At 38.5% G+C, this 23,391-nt stretch overlaps 1 protein-coding gene across 1 annotated transcript in view; it reads left to right on the top strand.

The window, feature by feature from the left end:
- LOC308616375 (alpha-fetoprotein-like) overlaps positions 1-22,791 on the top strand; it is a 43,235-nt gene extending 20,444 nt beyond the window's left edge. The window contains 6 exon segments of the mRNA XM_081232627.1: positions 854-986; positions 2,632-2,729; positions 5,201-5,339; positions 7,764-7,990; positions 14,876-15,008; positions 21,840-22,791. Coding sequence (XP_081088753.1) covers positions 854-986; positions 2,632-2,729; positions 5,201-5,339; positions 7,764-7,990; positions 14,876-15,008; positions 21,840-21,884 — 775 coding nt within the window. The 3' untranslated portion in view covers positions 21,885-22,791.
- Positions 22,792-23,391: the final 600 nt, after the last annotated feature.

Raw genomic sequence — 23,391 nt, forward strand, 5'->3', positions numbered from 1 at the left:
TTTGAATTTTCCTCAAAGTTTTCTGTAGATTGACTTTAGCTATATTTCTGAAATTACATTTGACACTGGCTTATAAAAGTAAATGTCACTACCTGAACTCACTTATCCCTAAACTTGCATTTAGTATTGAAAAAGTCGATAGGCACAACTTCCCAGTGGAAATTACGTTAGACTCTGAGTTGTGAGACCTGAGTTCCAGTCTAGCTTGGTCATGCATCAACTTTGAAATGCAGTTCAAGCCACTTGATTTCCCCACACTTTTGGGTTCCAACTGTAAACTGAGGCAGTTGGATAAGATCACTTCAGATGTCCCTTCTGCAATTCTATGATTCCTTTGAAAATATTCTAGAGTCCAAATTTCTCTTTCTTGTAACCCAGAAGAATGTGCAGATTATGGACAACTCATGCTTGAAGGCCTATGTGAAAAATAGGGGAAGGTGCTTATTTAATACCTAGTCAGCACAGTCTTACAAAAAAAATTGTAATATTTATAAAATCTAGCCTCAAAGTCATCAAGAAAATGTTCTCACCCAAACACTTGAAATGAATTTCTAGTAAAAGTAAGGGGAGACCTTGAGCCAGGAACTAAATCTTATCAGGATGTTTTAGGTTCAAGTTTGAATCTGCCACTCACTACTGTGTAACTTTGGAAAAATCACGTAATTTTATTGATTTGGTTTCCTTATCTCAAAATATAGCCAATAAAACTTTCCTGCCAGCCTCCCAAGATTTGCAAATACCTAAAGTCAGTTAAAATATTGAATAAATGTCATGGTCATAGTTGGCTTTTGAAAGAAAACTATGGCTTCAGAAATTCAGTGTTTACTTTCTAACGTGCTTCATGTGCTTACAGGTTTCTTTATGAATATTCAAGAAGACATCCAGAGTTGGCAGTTCCAGTGATTTTAAGAGTGGATACAGTATATCAAAACTTACTGGGAAAATGCTGTAAATTAGAAAATCCTCTGGAATGCTATAGTCATGGGGTAAATTCCTTTTTTTAAACCTGTTTCTCATAAGTGATTATAAATATAGGGAAAAGTCCAATGCTGTTAGTAGTGCTGTACTTTTGTAAGATGATTATGCATGTCCTTTCTAATTGCAAGCACTACCCAAAAACTTTGATTTCTGTCTAAACCAAAGGCCACATCATTATACAGCAGCAACTTTTTGTGTGAGTCACTGCCTCATAGATTCTGTGTTTTATGAAAACAACTCTGTGCAATCTTCTCTTTAAAGTTTGCTTGGCATGGTAGCAGGTAGCATGAAAGCATAGCCTATTAGGGTGGGGGAAGGTTGACGGTTTCCACCAAGCAGGCCTGGAAACTGTCCCTATCTCAGGCCAGAAATCATACTGTTCACAGTCAGCAGCTCCTGTTGTGTAGTTGACCTGGAAAAAGCCAGTTGCCTTACAAATCTCTGACCAGATGATCTGTTATCCACAGTTTACCAGGAGCCAGGTGGTTCCGGCTTTTGTTATGCTAATTGGTGGCTTACATATTTATAGAGAGGTGGGGATGGAGGACGAAGGCATTTCTTGTCCTGTTTGAGCTCAAGCAGGTACACCTAGCATCTTCCTGTTCCCGGAGAGAAGGCTAAATGAAGGCGACTTAGTCTTTTGTAGGTTAGCACCCTTTCATAACATCACCTGTAGACTCCACAATCATCATTATGATAATAGCCCCTTATAGGAGCATGGATGTTTGGAGTTTACAAAATAGCTTTACAACAAGTGTCCTATTTTATACTCACAACAGCTTGGTAAGATAGGTAATGGCATAAGTACTAGCTACATTTTGTAGATGAGAGTTTTGAGTTTCAGAAGGTTCAGGTGACTTGTCCAATGTCACACAGGCAGTAAGGACAAGGCTAAGTGTTAAATCCAGGCAAACAGTTTACCAATCAGGTAAAATTTTTACTATAACAAATACTGTTTATTAGGATCAGGTGGACTGGGTCTGATTACTTAAGAAGATAACCAGTGCTCCTACCAAAGAGCTAAGTCTGCAAGGTCACTCATATCTTCCCACTGGAATTTTATTTGCACTGTTCAAGAATTCTTTGAACTTTCATTTAGCTCTGAGAATTCCATGTGATTCCCTTCAACGTGTATTTGTGGAGTGCTTTACTATGTTCAAGTCTGGTACTTGTTTTTATTAAAACATGACTTCTTAATATGTATCTATATTTCTATACCTACATCCATATCTCTATATCTGTACTGTTTACATAAAAATGCTGGATTATTAAAAATAACCAATATGCACGCATACACACCCACATTCTGATCAATTAAACTTAGATCTAAAAATTACTTTTAAGGACCTCTTTTTGGCTTGATGAATGATTAGCTTTATGCTTATAAAATATGCCATTTAAGCCCATAAATGAGTTCATACCACAGGAAACTAAATATCAATCTTGCTGTCCCACTTTTTTCTCCACAAAGTACATGGCCATTCCTGTTTCAGCAAAATGCGTTTTTTCAACATTTCCAAACTCACTAAGTAAATAAAACCCTGGGTTTAGTAAAACAGTCACATTAAACTATTACAGAAGATGGTTTTGCAATCTTACCTCAAGATATATTGTTGCAACGATAGATAAACACTGATTATCTTTATTTTTCAGGAAGAGATGTTTCAAAGAGTGGTTCATGAAAGCCATGAGCATGTGAAAAATCAGTGTGATTTACATGAGAAATTAGGAGATACTAACTTCCATGACAGGTATGCTTCCAAGATATTGTCCAGATTTATGGTTATTCATGAGTTTTTGTTGACTCCTGCTGCTGAGAGTTGCTAAGAGTCTATCTTCAACCTTAAAATCTCAGAGGCCAAGGAAAAACTCAGTTCAGAATTAACCTAGCTATCTTTGTCTTGATAAGACAGTTGTCCACATAACCTTGGGTGCTTTTACATTGCTTTTTAGGCCAGTTTCCAGATTCCAATCAATGCCCAGAGGTCAGGGAGCCAGCTGACCCTGACTGCCCTTCCGCAATCCCATAGGAGCCCTCTACCCTTCACCTGGACATTTAGTTTGGGGCTTTGCATGCAATCTGGAGTCAAGGCTGCAACAGAGGTCTAATCTAGGTTTGCTTTGTCAGTTTCAAGTCAGGTCAATATAGCAAATACAGTATTTTCACCATCAAGAGAGAGATAAATAGGTACCTTAGTCAGAGGGAGCACACGTAACTCTTTGTGTGCAGAGAGCCTGGTAAATCCCATTGTATTTCAAAGATTAAGATATCCAAAAAAAGAAAAGCCAATTTTCAGTTATCTTTAAGATCTTACTGTAATAGTTTATTAAGAAACAGAGTATATATGTCAATCCCAATCTCCCAATTCATCACACATATATACACTAATATGTATAAAATGGATAACTAATAAGAACCTGCTGTATAAAAAAGTAAATAAAATACAATTCAAAAATTCAAAAAAAATATACAACTGAATGCAGAAAACCAGGTGGAGGGCACTACATGTTTGTGGATGTTATTTCAATAAAAATCCAAACAGTTTAGTGTGTGTGTGTGTGTGTGTTTGTGTTTTGATAAAATGATCTTAAAATTGAAACAGATATAAAATAGGTAACTAATAAGAACCTGCTGTATAGCACAGGGGACTCTACTCAAAAAAAAAAAAAAAAAAGAAACAGAGTATTGGGGAAAAGTTCAGTTTGATACAGTGTCCCATAATATTGAGCTTAAATTAAATGTCCAGAATAATGGATCAAAAAAAATTATTCTTGTTTTAGAATATTTGGCTTATTATTATTTTTTACTGTTGTGTTTAATTGCTAACGTCTAGCTTAAGGATTAGACTGGTGGCTCTCAAACTTTAGAGTGCATCAAAATTACTTGGAGGACTTGTTAAACACAGCCCACCCCTAGAGTTTCTGATTCAGTAAATCTGGGGTGGGGCATGAGAACTTCTAACAAGTACCCAGGGGATGCTGCCAATCCAGAGGTCACACTTTAAGAAGCACTGGATTAGGTTGACTATTTCATTGGATGCTATAGCTAAATTCTTCCCCTAACTCCATTATAATATAAATGCAATAAATGATTCTGACATTTTTGTTGTCCTCAAATTCAGTTCTGCAGAGTCTTTCTCATTAAAATCTCTCTCCATATCCCTCAGTTCCCACTACCACTCTCCTAGTTCAGACCAACACTTGAATTACTGGCATGGAGTTTTCTTCCCTCACTTCGCCTCTTGCCCACCTCCAATCCATTCTTTATATAGCAACCATAATTATCTTAAAAACAATGTAAGGGGGCTTCCCTGGTGGCGCAGTGGTTGAGAGTCCGCCTGCCGATGCAGGGGACACGGGTTCGTGCCCCGGTCTGGGAAGATCCCACATGCCGCGGAGCGGTTGGGCCCGTGAGCCATGGCCGTTGAGCCTGCACGTCCGGAGCCTGTGCTCCGCAACGGGAGAGGCCACAACAGTGAGAGGCCCACGTACAGCAAAAAAAAAAAAAACAATGTAAATCTGATTCTATAGTTAAGCTTTCTTCCTTCTCCTCTCTCCAATTCCCAATCCCCCCTAATTAAGAAAAAAATCACAATCAGTGACTTTCTAAGTGCTCCCTTCTTACTTTCACTCCCCTTCACCTGGCTCATTTTTAGTTATTGTCAGATCTCAGCTCACATGTCATTTCCTCTAGGAAGCCTACCTGACCTCCCTGGGATGGGATTAGATGTCGTTCTGTGTGCACCTATAGCATTCTCTATTCCTCTCATGACACTGAGTGTACTCCTCTATCTCCCCCACTAGGGGTGTGAGACCATGAGAGTAGGACATGTTTACTGATCGTTGGTTGCTGTAGCTTCTATTCGTACACATTGTAGACAACCAATACATGCTTTAATGGCCTGTGCATATATTTATTTCAGAAGCTGTTTACTATGAGTCTGATTTTGCAGCCATCCAAATTAGCTATCACAGTATTCTTCATAAGTAGAAAGAAGATGGATCAGAGTGGAGCAATGTGTGAAGTGGAAAGGGAATTCCAGGTATACTGAGTAAGCCATTGAGCCACTGGGTCAAGAACTAAAGGGATAGACTTAAACCCAATCTAATGACCTGCTCATCCCACATCAGAGACAATGTCAGATATTGAGGAAATCTTTGTAGAATTCTTCATTTTGGGCACATAGCCATTGCCAGGAATAAAAGGAAATTATTCTTTCAGGCTCATAGTCCTTTATACTAAGAAAGCCCCACAACTGTCTGCTCAGGAGTTGGTTATATTCACGAAGAACATGGCAGCTGCTGCCACCAAATGTTGCCCACTGAATGATGAGCAACAGTTTTTTTGCATGGAGAACTCGGTAAGCATATCCTTGACTGCATGTTTGTCTGTTGTTAAAAGTTCTGAACTCCAAGCCCCAGCAACCAGTCTCATGTTGGTGGACACGTCTATGAATTGTCAATGGAACCTAATAATTCTGTCCTTAAGAGAATTTATTTCTGGTCAGTTCATGCCAATTGTCTTTGATTAGCAGCAGGGCTAAGACTATCACTTTGCAAAAACTGGGGATGTCAGATTCACCAGACCTTTGCCTGGATCATATCCCAAGGTCTATTCCCTGGATTTTCAAGTCAACAACAGCGATTTTGCTGATTTTAGACTAACTCATACTAATCAAGAGTGTAGGAAAAAACCACCCAGTTTCCTCTTGTGTTTCTCCTTTACTCTCACACGATTACCATACTCACAACACTTCTGACACCAGATACGTGGGTTTTTTTTTCCCCAAAGCAAGCACTGGGAATCCTACAATTTTAACTCAATTCTAACACTATCTGCTTGGAGATAACATCAGATCTTACGGGTGAGGGCTCAGTTCCACAAGACTCCTCCCACCTCACTTCAGATGCCAATCACAAGTCCAAGTTGTCATCTGTGCTTCTGACTGATTAGCTATAAATTGGAGGTTTCCACGACCCCCTCGTTGGGTTCAATTAATTTTCTAGAGCAGTTCACAGAACTCAGGAAAACACAGTTACCAGTTTATTGAAGGATATGAAAAAGATGCAGAAGAACAGCCAGATAAGAGGTACATAGGGTGAGGCCTGGGAGGGTCCCAAGTACAGGAGCTTCCTGTGGAGTTGGGGTGTCTCACACTCTCAGTACATAGATGTGTTCACTCACCTGAAAGCTCACTGAACCCCATACTATTGGGATTTTATGGAGGCTTCCTCACATAGACGTGACCAATTATTAACTGTATTTCCAGCCTCTTTCCCCTCTCTGGAGCATGGGGGTGGGGCTAAAAATTCCAAGCTTCTAATCATGTCTTGGTCTTTCTGGAGACTAACCCCCATCCAGGAGCCATCCAGGAGCTCACTCAGAGTCATCTCATTAGAACAAAAGCTTCTCCCAATGCCCTTATCACTTAGCAATTTATAAGCATACCAGGAGCTTTGTGTCAGGAACCAGGGTCAAAGACCAAATATTTATATTTTCTGTTATCTTACATCAAATTTACAAGTGTTACCTTCATTGGACAGAATACCAGGTATTCATTTACAGTGAGAAATGTCTTCCCAATGTCAAGAATAATTGGGTCTAATAACTAGGCTACACTTTTCCCTGAATCACATTACTTGGGAAGTTGAATTAGGATATGGGTATTCATGCAAATGGAATCAGAGGAAGGGCAGGGATGGTCTTGAGGGATAGTTCTTCCAGGAATATGAATTATTCCCTCCTAGCAATGGAGAACATTACTCCAGGGCCTGGATGCTCATCTCTAGGTCTCTCTCAAGTGGTATATTTTAATGCTACTGAATTCTTGTTTGTTTACAGCTTTCTTTGTCTTATATTCTTGGTAGAGCATCTCCTCTATACTAAGTTAGTCTTTTTTTCTGATAAAATATAGTTTTTTTTGGTTACAGATTTAAAATTTTTTATTATCCAGCTCTGTTTTCCTTTTATTTTATTATAAATTTTTATTATCTAATCATGCCTTCCTTGGGGAACTCTTGATTTCTATTCCTAAAACCTTGTTTTTAAGTGATCTCTTTGGTTACTTCAATAAATTCATAAATGTTGATGCTCACTGGTTTCACTCACTTCATCCCCACATACATAAGTGACAGGGAATTTGTGTGGTCATTATACTCAGAGTGGAATACAGGCAGCCTTGCAGACACATCAGGATAAGTATCAGACACACCCTGGGAGCAAGGCAAGGTGACTGTTCTAGAAGGAGACAAGAAAATGGAAGGAGACAACTGAAATAAAATCCAGGGATTCCTTTCACCATTCATTTATTCACTTTTTCATTAATTCAACAAGTGTTTATAGGTGATTTATCATATACCAAGTTCTGTGGTAGTTACAGATGTCCAGTTATAAAACACAGAAACACATTGTATTTGAGCTTTTCTAGAAGTGCAATCATCAGTCTTGCATCTGGGTCAAATTAGCAGTCACGTTGACCTGAGACTTGATTTTAATTTGATGAAGCATAAGAAACTCCTGCCTCAAGTCAACACTGGTCTATAAACTGCACACTGGGGAGGAATTGGGAGGTCGGGTCCAAGGGAACTGACCTTTGAGGATGACAGGAAGAGGGAGGACAGGGCTGAGAACCAGGCTTCACCTGACACTCTTGTTCTTTCCCAGACCGTGAAATCCAGGCCAAATTAGCAGAAACTAGAATTTGAGAATACTTTTCTATGGATAAAAAAATAATATTAATGACCACAAACCTTATGGCTCTTATTTTACTTCTTTTCTGGGGAAGGCAAAGCTAATTCTTGGAGCTTTATGCAGAAGACACGAAGCAGAGCCTATCAATGCTGGCGTGGGTCACTGCTGTGATGACTCGTATGCCTTCAGGAAGCCTTGCTTTGATGATCTGCAAATAGATGGAACTTACATTTCTCCACATTTATCCTGTGACCAAGTCGTCAACCTTAATGTGGACTTGTGCAGAGCTCAGGAGGAGGAATTACAAACCGAAAAGCAAAAGTAAGGATCTTTGTTTATATGTATATATATATACTGGTTACCCTGAATCAACACAGTGCATCAAAAGCCCTCCACCTCCTGGCAGTGGGGCAGTTCCCCTTTAGTGCCCACCCACTCTTCCCACCCTCCTCAAGTGCCCCTGATCCTGTCCTCAGGAGAAAGCAGGTCCTGGTCCTCATAGTTCCTTCTCCCCCACGATCATTAGAAATGGTTGGTAGCTTACTTCTAATTAATTTATTTACTCTAAACCTTGCTCTTGGAGAGTCTAAATATTTTTTGTCCAACAATATCATCTTGCCAAGTGAGGCAAAGTTTTTGTTGCCTTGGGAATAAACACATTCCCGTGGTGAGCAAGAGCAAGGTTGTCACTTATTCTGTTTTATCACAGTACTTAAAATTCATAAGCCAACTGTCCCTTGAGGTCCTTTCTTCAGTTCCCAAGGTGATTCAGTTCCCAGGGATTCCTTTCACCATTCATTTATTCACTTTTTCATTAATTCAACAAGTGTTTATAGGTGATTTATCATATACCAAGTTCTGTGGTAGTTACAGATGTCCAGTTATAAAACACAGAAACACACTGGATTTGAGCTTTTCTAGAAGTGCAATCATCAGTCTTGCATCTGGGTCAAATTAGCAGTCACGTTGACCTGAGACTTGATTTTAATTTGATGGAGCATAAGAAACTCCAGCTCATTAGAACAAAAGGTGAGCTGATCACAAACTAGACTGTAAAACTTTGCAGTAAGCATCCAAAAACCACTGTAACACTTAGCCATTCTTTCTTTAGCCCAGGCTGATGTGAGAAGATAATACTTTATTTTTAGAGTTCGGGCTTTGCTTTCTCTTGAGGAAATTCTCTGGCATAGATAGGCACCCTTTATGTATGTCATCTCACCAAATCCTTACTGCAGATTTAGGAGGTAGATAATATTATTACCCCATTTTAATTGTGAGGAAACTGAGGCTAAGAAGGCAAGAAGAAATGGTATGAGATCATGCAACAGGTAAATAAGTTGTTGAACTGGAATTTGTACCCAAGCTACCTGGCTCAAAGCACATATACTTAACTACCAACATGTAGCTGTTAGTGTGCCCTAATCAAGGGCTTATAATGCTGGTGATAATTTTTAATACTTGAAACTCTTCATGTAAGGGCTAGATGATGAAAAGTGTGAAATATTAGGAAGCATCCGTGTTCTAGTGAATTCACTGTGTTTTCTGTATGGAGAAAGCAATAACACAGAGACAGCTAATGTAGAGATTTCTAGAATATTCTGGGAGGATACATATTGGGAGTCAAGGGCTGGGCTGGACAAAGCTCTCCACTTTCCTGGGAAGTGGTAGGGGTTCTCCCCATGGCTTTCACCCCTATATAGTTCTGACTGATCATCATAGCATAAGTCCACATACACACACAAAAAGAAAAAAAAAAGTGAAGAGGCTCCTGGAGGGGAAAGACAAAATGCAGCAGGATTATAAAGAGAAGGCAGAAATGAGGTCATGGAATAAGACAGAGGAAATAAAGAGAATAGAAGTTCAAAGGAAAAGATTTTAAAATCCAATTAAGAAAAATACAGAGTTGGAATGTTAAGACTTAAGATAGTATATAAAGACTAGAATGTGCTTTAAAGAAAGGGTGAATAAATGTAATGAAAATAAAAGATTAATATCATTGAAATGAAAAGCTGGAAACAACTTGATGGTGTTGAGGATTAAAAGTAGGATCTAATATTTTAAAAGGTAAATTAAAAAATTTAAAACTAAAGGAATGAATAGAATTAGGGGAAATGTTTTAAAACAGCAGTTAGGTTGATAGGTAGAGAGATCCGGGGGGTGGGCTGGGTGGGTGCGAGGAAGTGGACAGGAGAGATAAACCCACTGCAAGCAGATCACAGGTATGTGGCAAGTCGTTGTAAGGGAGGGGGGCCTAGCTTCCAAATGGCACAGAGTCCCCAGTTGTAGAAAAGGCAGCCTTCATATCTGGAGTGTCAGGGAAAGGTACCATGACATGCTGATACCTCTGCTCCAAATCTCATTCCCAGACCTGCATTCTCATAATGGGACCCTTTTTTCCCCTTACCTATCCCAGTACAGCGAAAGTGTTTCTCCTTGTTTGTTTATTTATTGGAGTATAATTGCTTTACAGTGTTGTGTTAGTTTCTGCTGTACAATGAAGTGAATCAGCTGTATGTATACCTATATCCCCTCCCTCTTGGACCTCCCTCCCACCTCCACACCCCCATCCCACCCATCTAGGTCGTCACTGAGCACAGAGCTGAGCTCCCTGTGCTTTAGGTAAGCAGCTGCCACCTGATCTGGAAGCTCAGCGGTCATGCAAGTGTTCCCTCTACTGGTGCCTCTGGGGACGTGCATACAGAAACCAGATGACCCAGCAGGACAGAGGAGAGAGCAGAATAGTTGGCTGTGTCTGAGGCATAGGTGAGAGAGGGGAGAGAAACTTTTGGGGTTGAGACTAGAGGGGTTGGGAGGGGCCAAACCATGAAGACAATTGGAATCCCAGAGCTTGTGAGGAAAGAGAAGAAGGGTACATATGAAAGAGCCTTCCTACCTCCTCCGCTAGGTTTCTCTATTATTGTTAAATCTACAGCTCAGACCCTCAGGAAAATTATAAAACTGCTCATCAATTATTTGCTGAGTGAATAAATGAATAAGTAGATGAGAAGCTGTGACAATGTACCATTTATTGTGGGAGTCAGGGAGAAGGGAGACTGTGGTTGGAAGCAACCAATAATTTGAAATGAAAGTTGCAAGTTGTGCTATTACTACAATTATTCATTATCATTGCCATAATTTGATGAAATAATTAATATAATTATTCATATTATCTTTGCCACTATTTATTAAGTGCCTCAGTATGCCAGTTACTGTACTCAGCCCTTTAATATAGTATTATTTTTGGTCCTCACAAAAACCTTGCAATGTAGGTGTTCAAATTCTCATTTTATAGAGCAGAGTCGGAGAGGTTAAGTATCTTACCCATCGTCACACAGACTAGTGAGTGGAGGACCTAACTTGAGCCAAAGTAAGTTTGACTGCAAAGTTTGTGCACTTTTTATGACATTGGAAGGAAAAAGAAGTCCAGATTTTGCATGAACTCACAGTAAAACCAGTGCCCCTCCTATACCAGCTTTGGCCACTTGGGATGCTGAATCTATTAGGCCAGACCATAGAAGCCCCAGTGGGTGCTGGGAAATGGGGTAATCTCACTGTGTAGGTACTCATGATGGTTCGTTTCTGTAACATGGGACTGAAGCTGTCCTATGCTTTTATGGGTTGGGTAGTGAATGTCAGCATCATGAACAATACTGTTATCTGTGGGGGAATATTTTCTGAGACAAAAACCACCAAAATTCCAATGGGAAGTAGCCTGTATTTCTCACTTTGAATAATTAATTTGTTAAAAACTGATAATTATTATTCAAAGATAGTATCAACTGTTTTGACCATACATCATACATAACCATACAGACTTGAATGATACAGAGACAAAAATAAGCACAGTGTTTTCTTTCAAGTGAGATCAAGTTTAGGTCTAATTGGAAAATTGAATATGTACATATCTCAACTATAATAAAACATAATTTAAAAAAAGATCAAATATGTACAGAACGGTTGGATAGAAAAAAGAATGCTTATACTATTCTATTTCTTTGTAAAATGTTGATTTACTTTATTATTAAAGTAATACCTAGTCTTTGCAGAAAATTTAGAAAATACAGAAAAGAGAAGAAAAACATAATACTTTTATTCCAACACTGCAGAGATACCCATTATAAATATATGTATAGTGTAGGGATACATAATTCCATATCTGTACACAAGTGCACACTCCCACAATTGCCCTCTATCCATCAGTCTATGGTTTGAATACATAATAATGCAAGTTTGGCACATTCTTGCTACTACCTGCTTATACAGAATTTCAGTTCCAGCAATTATCCTCAGAATCCTCAGGGGAGAGCTTATGAAACTCCCCTTGCTTCTCCCACTCCGCAGGAATTCTCCAGGCGTTCCTGGATCCTTGGCACCACTCCTGTGCCACTGGGAACAGTCATGTCCTCCAGGTACTTCTGTCTCCTGCTCAGCAGCAGACTGGATCCCTTTCAGTTGATGACAAAGTTGCTTTATGTTTTGTTGTAAGGAAAAAATAATACCTCCCCCAAACCTCAGGATTGTACACGTTTAGCAGGTGCTGTGGCAGTGCTGCTTGTGTCTTAACGGTGTGCAGGACTTTAATGAAAGCACTCTTACAGCCCCCTTTCAAAGAGTTATCCTGATTCCATATAACTCAGAAATGAGTGTAATGGAGGCCCAGCTGGGAAACCACTGAATTACTCCTGTCTTCCACTGACCAGACCTTTCTTAATGGGCGGAAGTCTGTGAGCCTGACTTTTTGTCTCAGGACGAGTTCTCGAAAGTAATTCTCAATCCTCATGCCTTCTGGGAGGGAGGCTCACCTCACTGGCTTGTTATATATGCCCAGATCTATATTATTCCCAAGGAGTTGAAACTAGTGTTACAAATGCAAAGTGGAGATGACATAGAGCTTTATTAAGGAGGTGACAGAGAACGTTACACGAGGTAACATTTATAAATTTTCAGCGCGTTGTCTGAAACAGAACAAATATCAAGATACTCAAAAGATGTTGGCTGTTGTCATCATTTTTAATGTAGCTTTAAAAATGATAATATATGCAGTTTTGTCACTGATTATTCTTCAAAACAGCATTTTAATGGCTTTTTAATATTCCAGTTTGTGGGTACAATAATGAACTTAACCAGTCCCTGTTTCTGGGCATGAAAATTGTTTTCAGTTTCTAAGTATCATAAATTGTGACAATGAATATTTTTGTACATATGTCTTTGTCCCCTCTCTGATTTTTTTCTAAGTTCCCAGGTCTTAGGACTAGGGGCAAACATGGAGTTAATTAAAATCTCCTAGCTTCTATTGACTGTGTCTTGCTGGTGCTCAGAGGATGCAGTGATTACATGCTTCTCAAACCCACCTCATCACTGTAGTAGTTTCCGACAAGAAAATTGGCTTGTGCTTCCTTATCTTCAGTCATGCTGCTGTTTCAGCTCTGTCTATCCTCAAGACTGGGGGTTGGGGGAGGGTGGGAGAGGGTGGAGCTGAAATGGGAAGTTCAGAGGCATGTCCAGGGCGCTACCAAGTTAAGCTAAATATCTGATTGCTTAGATGGGGTCAGCACGCTACGGCCATCTGGCCAGGGCTGTTTCTGTAGGTCCTGCGGGCACCGCCTGAACAAGCTAAGCCTGGGAGCTGCAGAGTGCCGCGTCTGCTTCGCCTCCGTTCCCGGCTTCGCTCCTGCCTTCCCCGCCTGGGACCGAGCTCGCTCTGCCCAGTGACTGCGCTGGTGTCACGTGCATGGTGGGGACTTCACTGTTGACGACTACCGGGCAGCAGAGGGGTGGGTGGCATCTCAGTCCAGGAGTCAAGCGACTCAGAGAGTCACCTTGCTTTGGGCCAGCTGCCCGCACTGAGAGCGGGGTGCGGGGAGAAGAAAAGGGCGTGTCACTGGGGTACAGAGTGAGACAAGCGGCGCGCGCCCCCTTCCCCACGTCTGGTCCCTCTTCACCATCATTTCCAGCTGATGGCAACTGGCACAAACTGTGCCCGCCAGCCACTTGGGGCAGCCCACCCCAGGGTTGGGGCGGGCCTGGAGTTCTCTGTCTTGTGATATAAGTACTTATATAATATCCTCAATTTTGCCTCTTGGCTGAAAAAGGCTAAAATATTTGCCGGACCCTTGGGTTAGAGTGTCATAGAAATAGCTACTTAAAGCTTTGAGATATTTTCTTTTATACCTATTCAAGTACAAATAAGGCCACTAGGTATTATCAATGTGAATTTGAAAATGAAGAGTAAATGAAGGTTTTGGGGTAAGCAATAAAATATGGATTAATGTACATTTCCCCTACCCTTCATGCTTGTTTTCTTTGTAATTAAATCTCTCTTGATCAGTAAAGAAAAAAAAAAAAGACAACATTGGAAGATTTGGGATACTACTTTATTTTTTTATTTATATATTTTTTGCGGTACGCGGGCCGCTCACTGTTGTGGCCTCTCCTGTTGCGGAGCACAGGCTCCAGACGCGCAGGCTCAGCGGCCATGGCTCACGGGCCCAGCTGCTCCGCGGCATGTGGGATCTTCCTGGACCGGGGCACGAACCCGTGTCCCCTGCATCGGCAGGCGGACTCTCAACCACTGTGCCACCAGGGAAGCCCGATACTACTTTATTAAATAGAGAGACAGAAACCAGGTTATAATTTTAAATATTTGAAGTGGTTGAAACACCGATGTTTATATAGTTGTGGGGAAACTCATTCTGTGAGGGAAATCTGAGATGATTGTCAAACTACTGAAGTTTCAAATTAGTATATTGGTTTTATTATTAATAACATATAAGGGGGCCTCAACTTCCAGGTGTGTTATACTTGTAATATTTATTGGGAAGTTAGTTGTTTAGAATAAATGTTGCTCATAACAAAATATTATAGGAAAAGCTAATTTATTGTATAACCTATTTACCATCCAATGTAATAAAAATAGAAAATAATATTTACCCTAGTAATAATTACATAAAGGTAATTTAATTTAATTTAATATAATAGTTATATTGATGAGATGTGCTTGAAGAAAAATATGTTGAATAAAAGATGGAGATGGATACTGTGAAAACTATGAGGACATCAGGGCATTTTCAGGGCCTGTAAACTTAAGAGTGAGAGCTATGCAAAGGAATGGGTGGTGTGCAGCTTTAAATAAGTAAGGCAGGTTTGCAAGCTGGCCTTCTAGAACTCAGGGAGTGATTGTATTTTTGCCACTCATTTCTTATTCAGACTCCTCAGCAACCTTGTGAAGCAGGAACCATATGCAGCAGAGATGCAGTTCCAATCAGTTATTGTGGATTTTGCTCACCTGGTGGAGATGTGCTGTCAAGCAGAGAAAAGTGAAATGTGTCTCCAAGAAGAGGTATCTCTGTTTCCTTGTCTATTGTCTTAGTACTCTTAGGGTACAGTTAAAAAAAAAATCCTTTCTCCATGCCAATCATGAATGGATTAGCAGAAAATCACAGTTTAAGTGGATGGGTGTAATTGACTATATTTGGGTTTAAGATATATTAATATTTATGTTCATTTGAGGGAACTAGTCATGTTAGACATGAATAAAGATAAATACAAAGTCATGACAGCAGATGAACTGAGATGTTTAGGACTGAGGGTGGGAGGAAGAAGGATGAGTTGAAGACTTTCTCATTATAGAGGTGGTGTCCTTGGAAATATAGAGCAAACTGTAGCTTCGTTCTAGAAATTTCTGGGGGCATAATCAGGAAGAGTCACCAAATGTAGTTTGGGGCTTAACTAGGAAACCGGTTTAGGTGAAAAGGATTGCATTTTCTCAGTGGCAGATCATTAGAACAGGGGGCTGAAGAATAGAAAGAGAAAAGAACAGTGACCAGAAAAAAGTGTCTCTTTGTGCATACACACCAAACTGAGTACCAGTAGACTGTTTTGTGTAACTAATCTAATTGCATACAGTTAACAAGCAAATGACTTTTCATAAGACGGTAACGTTGTATGACTTAAATTTCTAAGAATATCATGCTAATCCTACCATCCCTGTGTGGCACAGAAAATTCATGTAAATTCATGGAGGGGACCTGGGATGGACCGTTCTCCTGGGGACATGACTTGAGAAGCAGAAAGTAGGATACAGTAGGTAATAGTATCTGAGTAGAAGAATGCAAGCATGTGGTTCAAAAAATAAAATATAATATAGCAGGCTTTACAGTCAAAACAGGCTGCGGCTAGTTAGTCCTAGTTAGGACTAGGTTTAGCAGTGGCCCAGGGAAACGTTTTCACAGGTAACAATTTTCATGAATGCCTCAATTACCTTCAGTGGCTCTTTTCTACTTTTTTACCTAAACTGTACATGTGATTATGTTAAAAGTCATATATCTATGGTCTAGTCAAAGGTAGGCAAACTACAGCCCTCTGGCTAACTCAGCTCCACTCCCTGTTTATGTAAACAAGGTTGTGTTGGCACACAGCCTTGCCCATTTATTTACGTGTTGTCTATGGCCGCTTTTTACAACAGCAGAGTTGAGTAGTTGTAAGACTGAGTGGTTGTGACAGACTGAATGAACTGCAAAGCTCCAAATATTATCTGGCTGTTCACAAAAAATGTTTGCTGACTCCCAGACCAGCTGATACACAAAATGAAAATAGTCACAAGTGCCCATTTATTTACTTTAAAGCCCTTTCACTTTTTTGTAAAACGTTCAGAAAACAGATCTCTACCTGAGTAACAACCCCATATCCACACAGATAAACACTTTTGCAGAAGGGCCTGTGTCTAAAAATTCCCAAAGGAATTTTCTTGAAGTGTTCTTGCTCTTGAGTGTGAATGCTTCTTGCTTGAACTATTTCATCAATAACATGATAGGAAGACTTCTGTGTGCTTTTTTTCCCACACTTTTTGTCTGACAGTGCTCTTCAACTTAATCGTTGAAAAGCCCAAACTTTTCCCCTTCCCTCCCCTTCCCTCTCTACTTTCTTTTAGGAGAAAATAGGGGCTATCTGAAGAATATATCATGTTAATTAAAATTTGCTAGATGAACTTCTTCAGATAGAAATGCTTATTATATGTAATTCTGCACCAGCTATAAAGTTCGACCAAGTATATCTCCGTATGATTATTTTAAGGAGGTGATTCTGAAATATTCGTGTGCATCAGAGTTACTTAGAGGGCTTGTTAAAACAAAATCAATATTTTCCATTTCCAGCATTCCTGATTTAATAGAGCTAGGGTGGGGTTTGATTATTTGCATTTCTAACAAATTCCCAGGTGCTACTCATGCTGCTGGTTTGGTGACCACTTTAAGAACAACTTTCCTAAGGTGAAAATAGATAATCATAAACTGTTTCCTCCCTCCCTTCCCAATATTTTTATATATCTAACTTAGTGAGAAGTTGGAACCAAGGACAGTCACAAAAATAATAAAACAATAGAAAAATAACCTATTTATGAAAGGAAGTGAAAGATTTTGGGGACATTAAATACAAAGTAAGACTGGAATATAAAAGCAATAACCTTATATGAATAGGCTTAGCAAAAAATATAGGAATATATGATCGAAATATTTTGGAATCTTATTATCAAGAATTTCGGTGAGTCTTTGTGCCTCTATGTTTGTGGAAGAGGTCTAGGTTTGACTGTAATGCAAAGGAATAATACCTAGTGGCTTGGGGAGTCTCCATGGAACCAAAATCCCAGAAGTGAAGAGGCTTAGCCAATTAGCAGTCTGTAGATGTTCCAAGTTAGACTAACTGCTCCAGGGACCTACATGCATTTTCTTTGTTTTCTTTTCTGAGATTAGAATAGTCAATTATATGAATCTGTTATGCCTGTTAAAAGAGAAAGTGGGCAGCTTTGAAGACTGCCTTTCTAGCTGTGGCTAGTGGGAGGGTAAAACATTTTTAGGCAAGATGGCAGACATATTTTGAGAAGTAAACCAGAATGCAGGAAAATTCTAAGGAGAAAAAAGTGAACCAAAATTAATGTTGGAATGTTGGTAAGAATAAGAATGAAACAAAAAGAAGGAATAAAATAACAAACTCAGCTATACAAGGTGAATTTGGATCTTCCAAAGGAAAGGAATTTCATATTTCATGAAATAATGATGTGAATTGTAGACTTCAGCAGTTTTAAGGAGAAAACTACTCAGAAATTCTCTCCTCCAGGTCAGTGGGGAATGATAATTGTAGCCTGAGATACTTATCTGTCACCCAACAGAATATAACATAGAAGAAAGTTAACAAGAAATCTCAGGAATTTGGGCAGGTTGAAATGATGGTTTGAAAATAATACATAAAAGTTAACAATAAAAAAAGCCAAGTTCTGCTTTTAGTTGTGACTTAACACAAGTTCATGTGGAAAGACTTGCTGGTTTAAGTGGCCTATGCTTACAACTTGATGGGTCTACTATCAAAGCTACTGCAATCCTGAGATGCATTTCTGGAGAAAAAATAAGGATCAGATTAAGCAATGTGATATTGCAACCACATGGATCAGGTCACTCTGGGATACTGAATTTAGTTTCTTATGATACGTCACACAAGTTTTGAAAATTACATAAGTAATACACGAACATGAAAAGAGTTCAGACAGAAGAGCAGGGTACATTTCCCATTCCCCAAAGGTAAGCAATTTAAGTTTTCACTTTTAGTATGCCTAGTGATTACCATTATTACTTTAATAGTTTTTTAAAATACTGCTGTCACTTAAAGAATATAGTATACTTACACTAACTTGGACAATACTACCAGTAGACTCTCAATTTTTTTTTTTTTTAGGTAAAGTATTTTTGTAGTTTTAGCTCTTTTATTGGTTATGCTCTATTTCTTGGTCCTTCGACTTTAATCAGCATCTAGTGATTTTCCAAAACATAATTAACATGTCTAAACTTCTTTTGATTTCTTTGCCAGCTTCCCTTTTTAAAGCTATACCATTACTTCCACACTGTCTAGGTTTATTCATCCTGCTTTGTAAATGTGAGGCTTATATGCTTTGTCAATAGGTTGATCCAAAAACTGGAAGCCATTAAATAGTGTTCAATAGTGTGTTTAACTGTAATATTATTTACAGCCGTACAATGAATGGATTGACCAATAGTTCAATGACTTATCTTGGATCATTTAAAAAGTGTCAAGATTAAATGAAGTCTTTTTTCTTACTATCAACTGCAGAAAATATGCCACATTTATTTAGTTTTACATATTTGGACTATGATTTCCTAGTACATCCTTCTTTTTTGAGAGTTTCTAATTACCATTCTTTTTCCATGTTGACAAATAAAGCATCTACTTTCATCACACCATTAAAATATATCACACTGCTAAATTATACCAGGTTTAGCAGTGATAGTTTTTGTAATAGAATATTCTATCATCTTAAAGTTTTTGTAATCATACAGTTTTTGTAATAGAATATTCTATCATCTTAAAGTTTGATAAGATTTGAAACTTAGAGTTTGACAACATTTGAAAAGTCCTCTGACTTAATCTTTCAGTTTGGATTTAGTTATTTCTGGGACTGATTTATGGCTGTCCACTAAGAGTCTCTTTTTAAGTGTAACTCTGGGTAAAATTGACTATTTCTAACATCCCATTTTGTGTTTTTTTTCTTGGATTCTTTTAAGTTTTTTTTGGCTACATTCTTAAGTTAGGTGTGTATGTATTTATGTATTTTTTCAGAATGGGCACCCGGGTGATAAACTGTAGGGGCCCTTGCATATTTAAATATTATTTCACCCATATATTTATACAGTTATATTTTAAGCTGGTATGTTAGTTGGGGTTCTTTAGTTGTAAATAATAGGATCAAATTCTGGCTAACCTAAGTAAAAATTAGTATATTGAAAGGATAGTAGTGACTTCAGGAATCTTTAGGAAGTTTATCTTATCTCCTGAGCAGGAGATAAGAACCAAAGGAGCTCAGAAATCAATGACTTTCTGGTCTTTTACTGCTGGTACTTCTCTAATGTTACTATTCTGAGCTTCTATCTCTGCATTTTGATATGTTGATTGATATCACACCAATGACTATTTTTCAGAAGTTCATTATAGCTCTTACATTGATGGTGTTTTTTTTTTCTTTTTAGTATCAGTAGGCTTTATTCTTTCCAGTATATTGTTACTCTTATTGAATTGGGATTTCAAAAGAGATAAGAGGTGACCCATTTTAAAAGGATCTTGGCAAGTTGTTATGTCCAGCAGTATCTAGAATGTAAAATGGTTTGAAAAGCATGTCATAGGATTTGGAGATATAGACTAGTAATGTTTATTCCAAAGTCTTCAGATGGATGACAGGTTAGCAGTCTCCCATACAGACAACGTACAGGCTGGAAGAAAATATTTGCAAACAATTCTACTGACAAGGGATTAATTTCCAAAACATACAAACAGCTCATACAGCTTAATACCAAAAAACCAAACAACCCAATCAAAAAATGGGCAGAAGACCTAAATAGACATTTCTCCAAAGAGGACATACAGATGGCCAACCGGCACATGAAAAGATGCTCAATATCACTAATCATTAGAGAAATGCAAATCAAAACTACAATGAGGTATCACCTCATACCAGTCAGAATGGCCGTCATTAAAAGGTCTACAAATAATAAATGCTGGAGAGGGTGTGGAGAAAAGGGAACCCTCCTACACTGTTGGTGGGAATGTAAATTGGTGCAGCCACTATGGAGAACTGTATGGAGGTTCCTTAAAAAACTAAAAATAGAGCTACTAATATGATCCAGCAATCCTGCTTCTGAGCATATATCCAGAAAAGACAAAAACTCTAATTCAAAAAGATACATGCACTCCAATATTCATAGCAGCACTATTTACAATAGTCAAGACATGGAAGCAACCTAAATGTCCATCGACAGATGAATGGACAAAGAAGATGTGATATATATACACAATGGAATATTGCTCAGCCATAAAAAAGAGTGAAGTAACGCCATTTGCAGCAACATGGATGGACCTAGAGATAATCATACTAAGTGAAGTAAGTCAGACAGAGAAAGACAAATACCATATGATACAACTTCTATGTGGAATCTAAAAAATGATATAAATGATCTTATTTCCAAAACAGAAATAGACTCACAGACATAGAAAACAAACTTAATGGTTACCAGAGGGGATGGCAGGGGGTGGGGGCGATAAATTAGGAATTTGAGATTAACATATGAGATTAACATGTACACACTACTGTGTATAAAATAGATAAACAACAAGGATCTACCATATAGCACAGGGCACTATATTCAATGCCTTGTAATAGCCTATAATGGAAAAGAATCTGAAAAAGAATAGATGTATATACTTGAATCATTTTGCTGTACACCTGAATCTAATACAACATTGTAAATTAACTAATTTTAAAACATGAATTAAAAAAAGGAAATAAATTAACATTCAAACAAAACAAAACAAAAAAAGTCATGGGTCACCGTGGAAGTAAGGATACGTAAGTTCCAGAGGTATTTTTAAAAACAAGCCTAAATAGATTTCAATCTTTCTAGACAATTTAGGTGTGGTACTGTTTGAAGGTGGGAAGAAGAACTAAATTACTAGACTTCTAACCATTTTCTACAGGATCCTAGAGGCTTTTAGGAGTGTGAGTCATCTATCCCTCAGATGTGTGTGTGTTCATTCCTTAGCAGTGGAGTTCTAGGGGTCCCATTTCCACTAAGCTAAAAATTTCACTTTTATCTACTTGGGCTTCCACAAATGATTTTTATTTGAATCAGGACTATACAGGTACAAATTGGGGAAAACTTTCGGACTTAATATTCAAGGCCTACACCAGTACATATGAAGGGAGTAGAGATAATCTGATCAATTTTAGTGGTTTTGTTCCTCTTGAATTTCTATACCTGAATATGTAGTGATTTAGCATGGGATTACCCTAGAGCTGTTTTAAAATGCAGCGAGAAGATGACATTGATTGTTCATTCTTACCCTGCAGCAAATGAGTGCTGTATTTTTGTGAGGAGGAAGCAAATTTTTATTTATTCTAAATCTGGGATCCTGAAAGTGGATGAGGTGTTGCAGTTAATTAAGTCCTTAAGCTAAGGGACTAGGCCTGTTAGAAATTCTGAGACCTTGAGAGGCAGGCTTATTAGAACCCATCTCAGGCATGCAAAAGGGAAGTCTTAAAGGTTTTCTGTTTGGGGATCAGAGCTGCTTAGCTGTTTTCTCTTTCTCACAGATGTGCTTATTTGCTTTTTTTTAGGGGTCCAAACTGATCAAAAAGTGCCAGTCTCTTTTGGGAGGCTAAATGATTCCAGCATATGTCAATGTACAATCTTCGCTGAGAACTGCTTTTTGTTTTTCATGAATAATGAAATGCATGTCTAATATTCAAAAGAAGAATCAACATCATTTTTCAGCTACTAGCAATGTTACTCAGGAACATTAACTAGTCTACACTAAATCTCTCCTTTCCTACTCAGCAGAGAAATCTACTTATTGTAACTCTCCTACAAACCACTTCCATCCCTTCTCTCTCCCCATAAGCTTTCTACTTCTCAGAAGCAGCAACAGAAATATGAAACCAAGGGGCCTTTCAAAACCTCAGGTGGATGTAATGAGAGCTGCCACATTGAATTGGGACCTGGCTGCTGGGTTTCTGGAGTGAAAAAGACCCCAAGTGCCATTTGTGGTTTCTATCTGTTCCACTACTGAAAATGATTATTGATGAACTGAATGAAATGTGTTTTACAATAAAGGTACTTACATGACTGTATTCCCTTTCATCTTTACCTGAGATATGTGATGTTGACATTGTCACCAAGGGGTCCTAACATATTTATATTCACTTGAGCTTTCAGTGATGATTTGTAATAGTAGTCTTTTCCCTGGAAATCCCGGCATAAATGACATAAAGAACTTATCATTTCGACTTAGTTTTGCAGATTTTGTGTGTGTGTGTGTAATGAAGTAAAAATAAGCAGTGATATTTTAGTGCTTACTAAATAAATGATTTTGGTTAGAGAAAATGTTTAATTCTCATTATAGTGCTCTTTACTTGATTTCAGTTTTTCCTTACTCCAGTAATTTCAGCATGTTCATATATACTAGCAAAGTAAATCCAATAAACATTTAAGTATCTATTGTATTCAATACACTGTGCTAGGTGTTGCAGGGAATAATATGAATATGATATGACCAGATCACTAATGAATTTAAACAAGATATAAACACATAAGGAATTATAATAATGGGCAGATTTCATGTTTCCAGTGTCACAAGAGCAGAGCTAACTATTGTGGAACCCAGGAGTTTGAGATCACACATAGCCACAGAGACCAGGAAAGTTCATGGAAGGAGTGACCCTGACCAATGACTAGAAACTTAGGCATGTTTTAACAGATAGATGTGGAGAGTGTGAACCCGAATTGTGAGTGATTCAGATGGGTGGGTTTTGAGACAAGAATAAAGTAGTTGTGGGCAGTAAGACTTAGTGAAAGCCTAGGCTACAGTGTTGGGTGAGGACATATTATAGTTTAGTTATAACAACAGCTAATATTTATCACACACTTCTTATGTGCAAAGTGTCAGCCTTTAAATATATTATTCCTATAACTCCTACAACCGTATAATAAAGTAGGTACTATTATTTCTATATCACAAATGAAGACAGAGAGATGCCATTTGAGGGTGTGTAATTAGGGTGAGGCCATATATTCCAGTGGTTAAGAGTGTGGGTTCTGGAGCCATAAGTTCAAATCCTACCTCAGTCTTCTACTAAAGAGCTTAGCAAATCTCCTAACCTCTCCATGGCT

Source organism: Mesoplodon bidens (assembly GCF_964165515.1).
Source record: "Mesoplodon bidens genome assembly, chromosome: 1".
NCBI classification, from domain to species: domain Eukaryota; kingdom Metazoa; phylum Chordata; class Mammalia; order Artiodactyla; family Ziphiidae; genus Mesoplodon; species Mesoplodon bidens.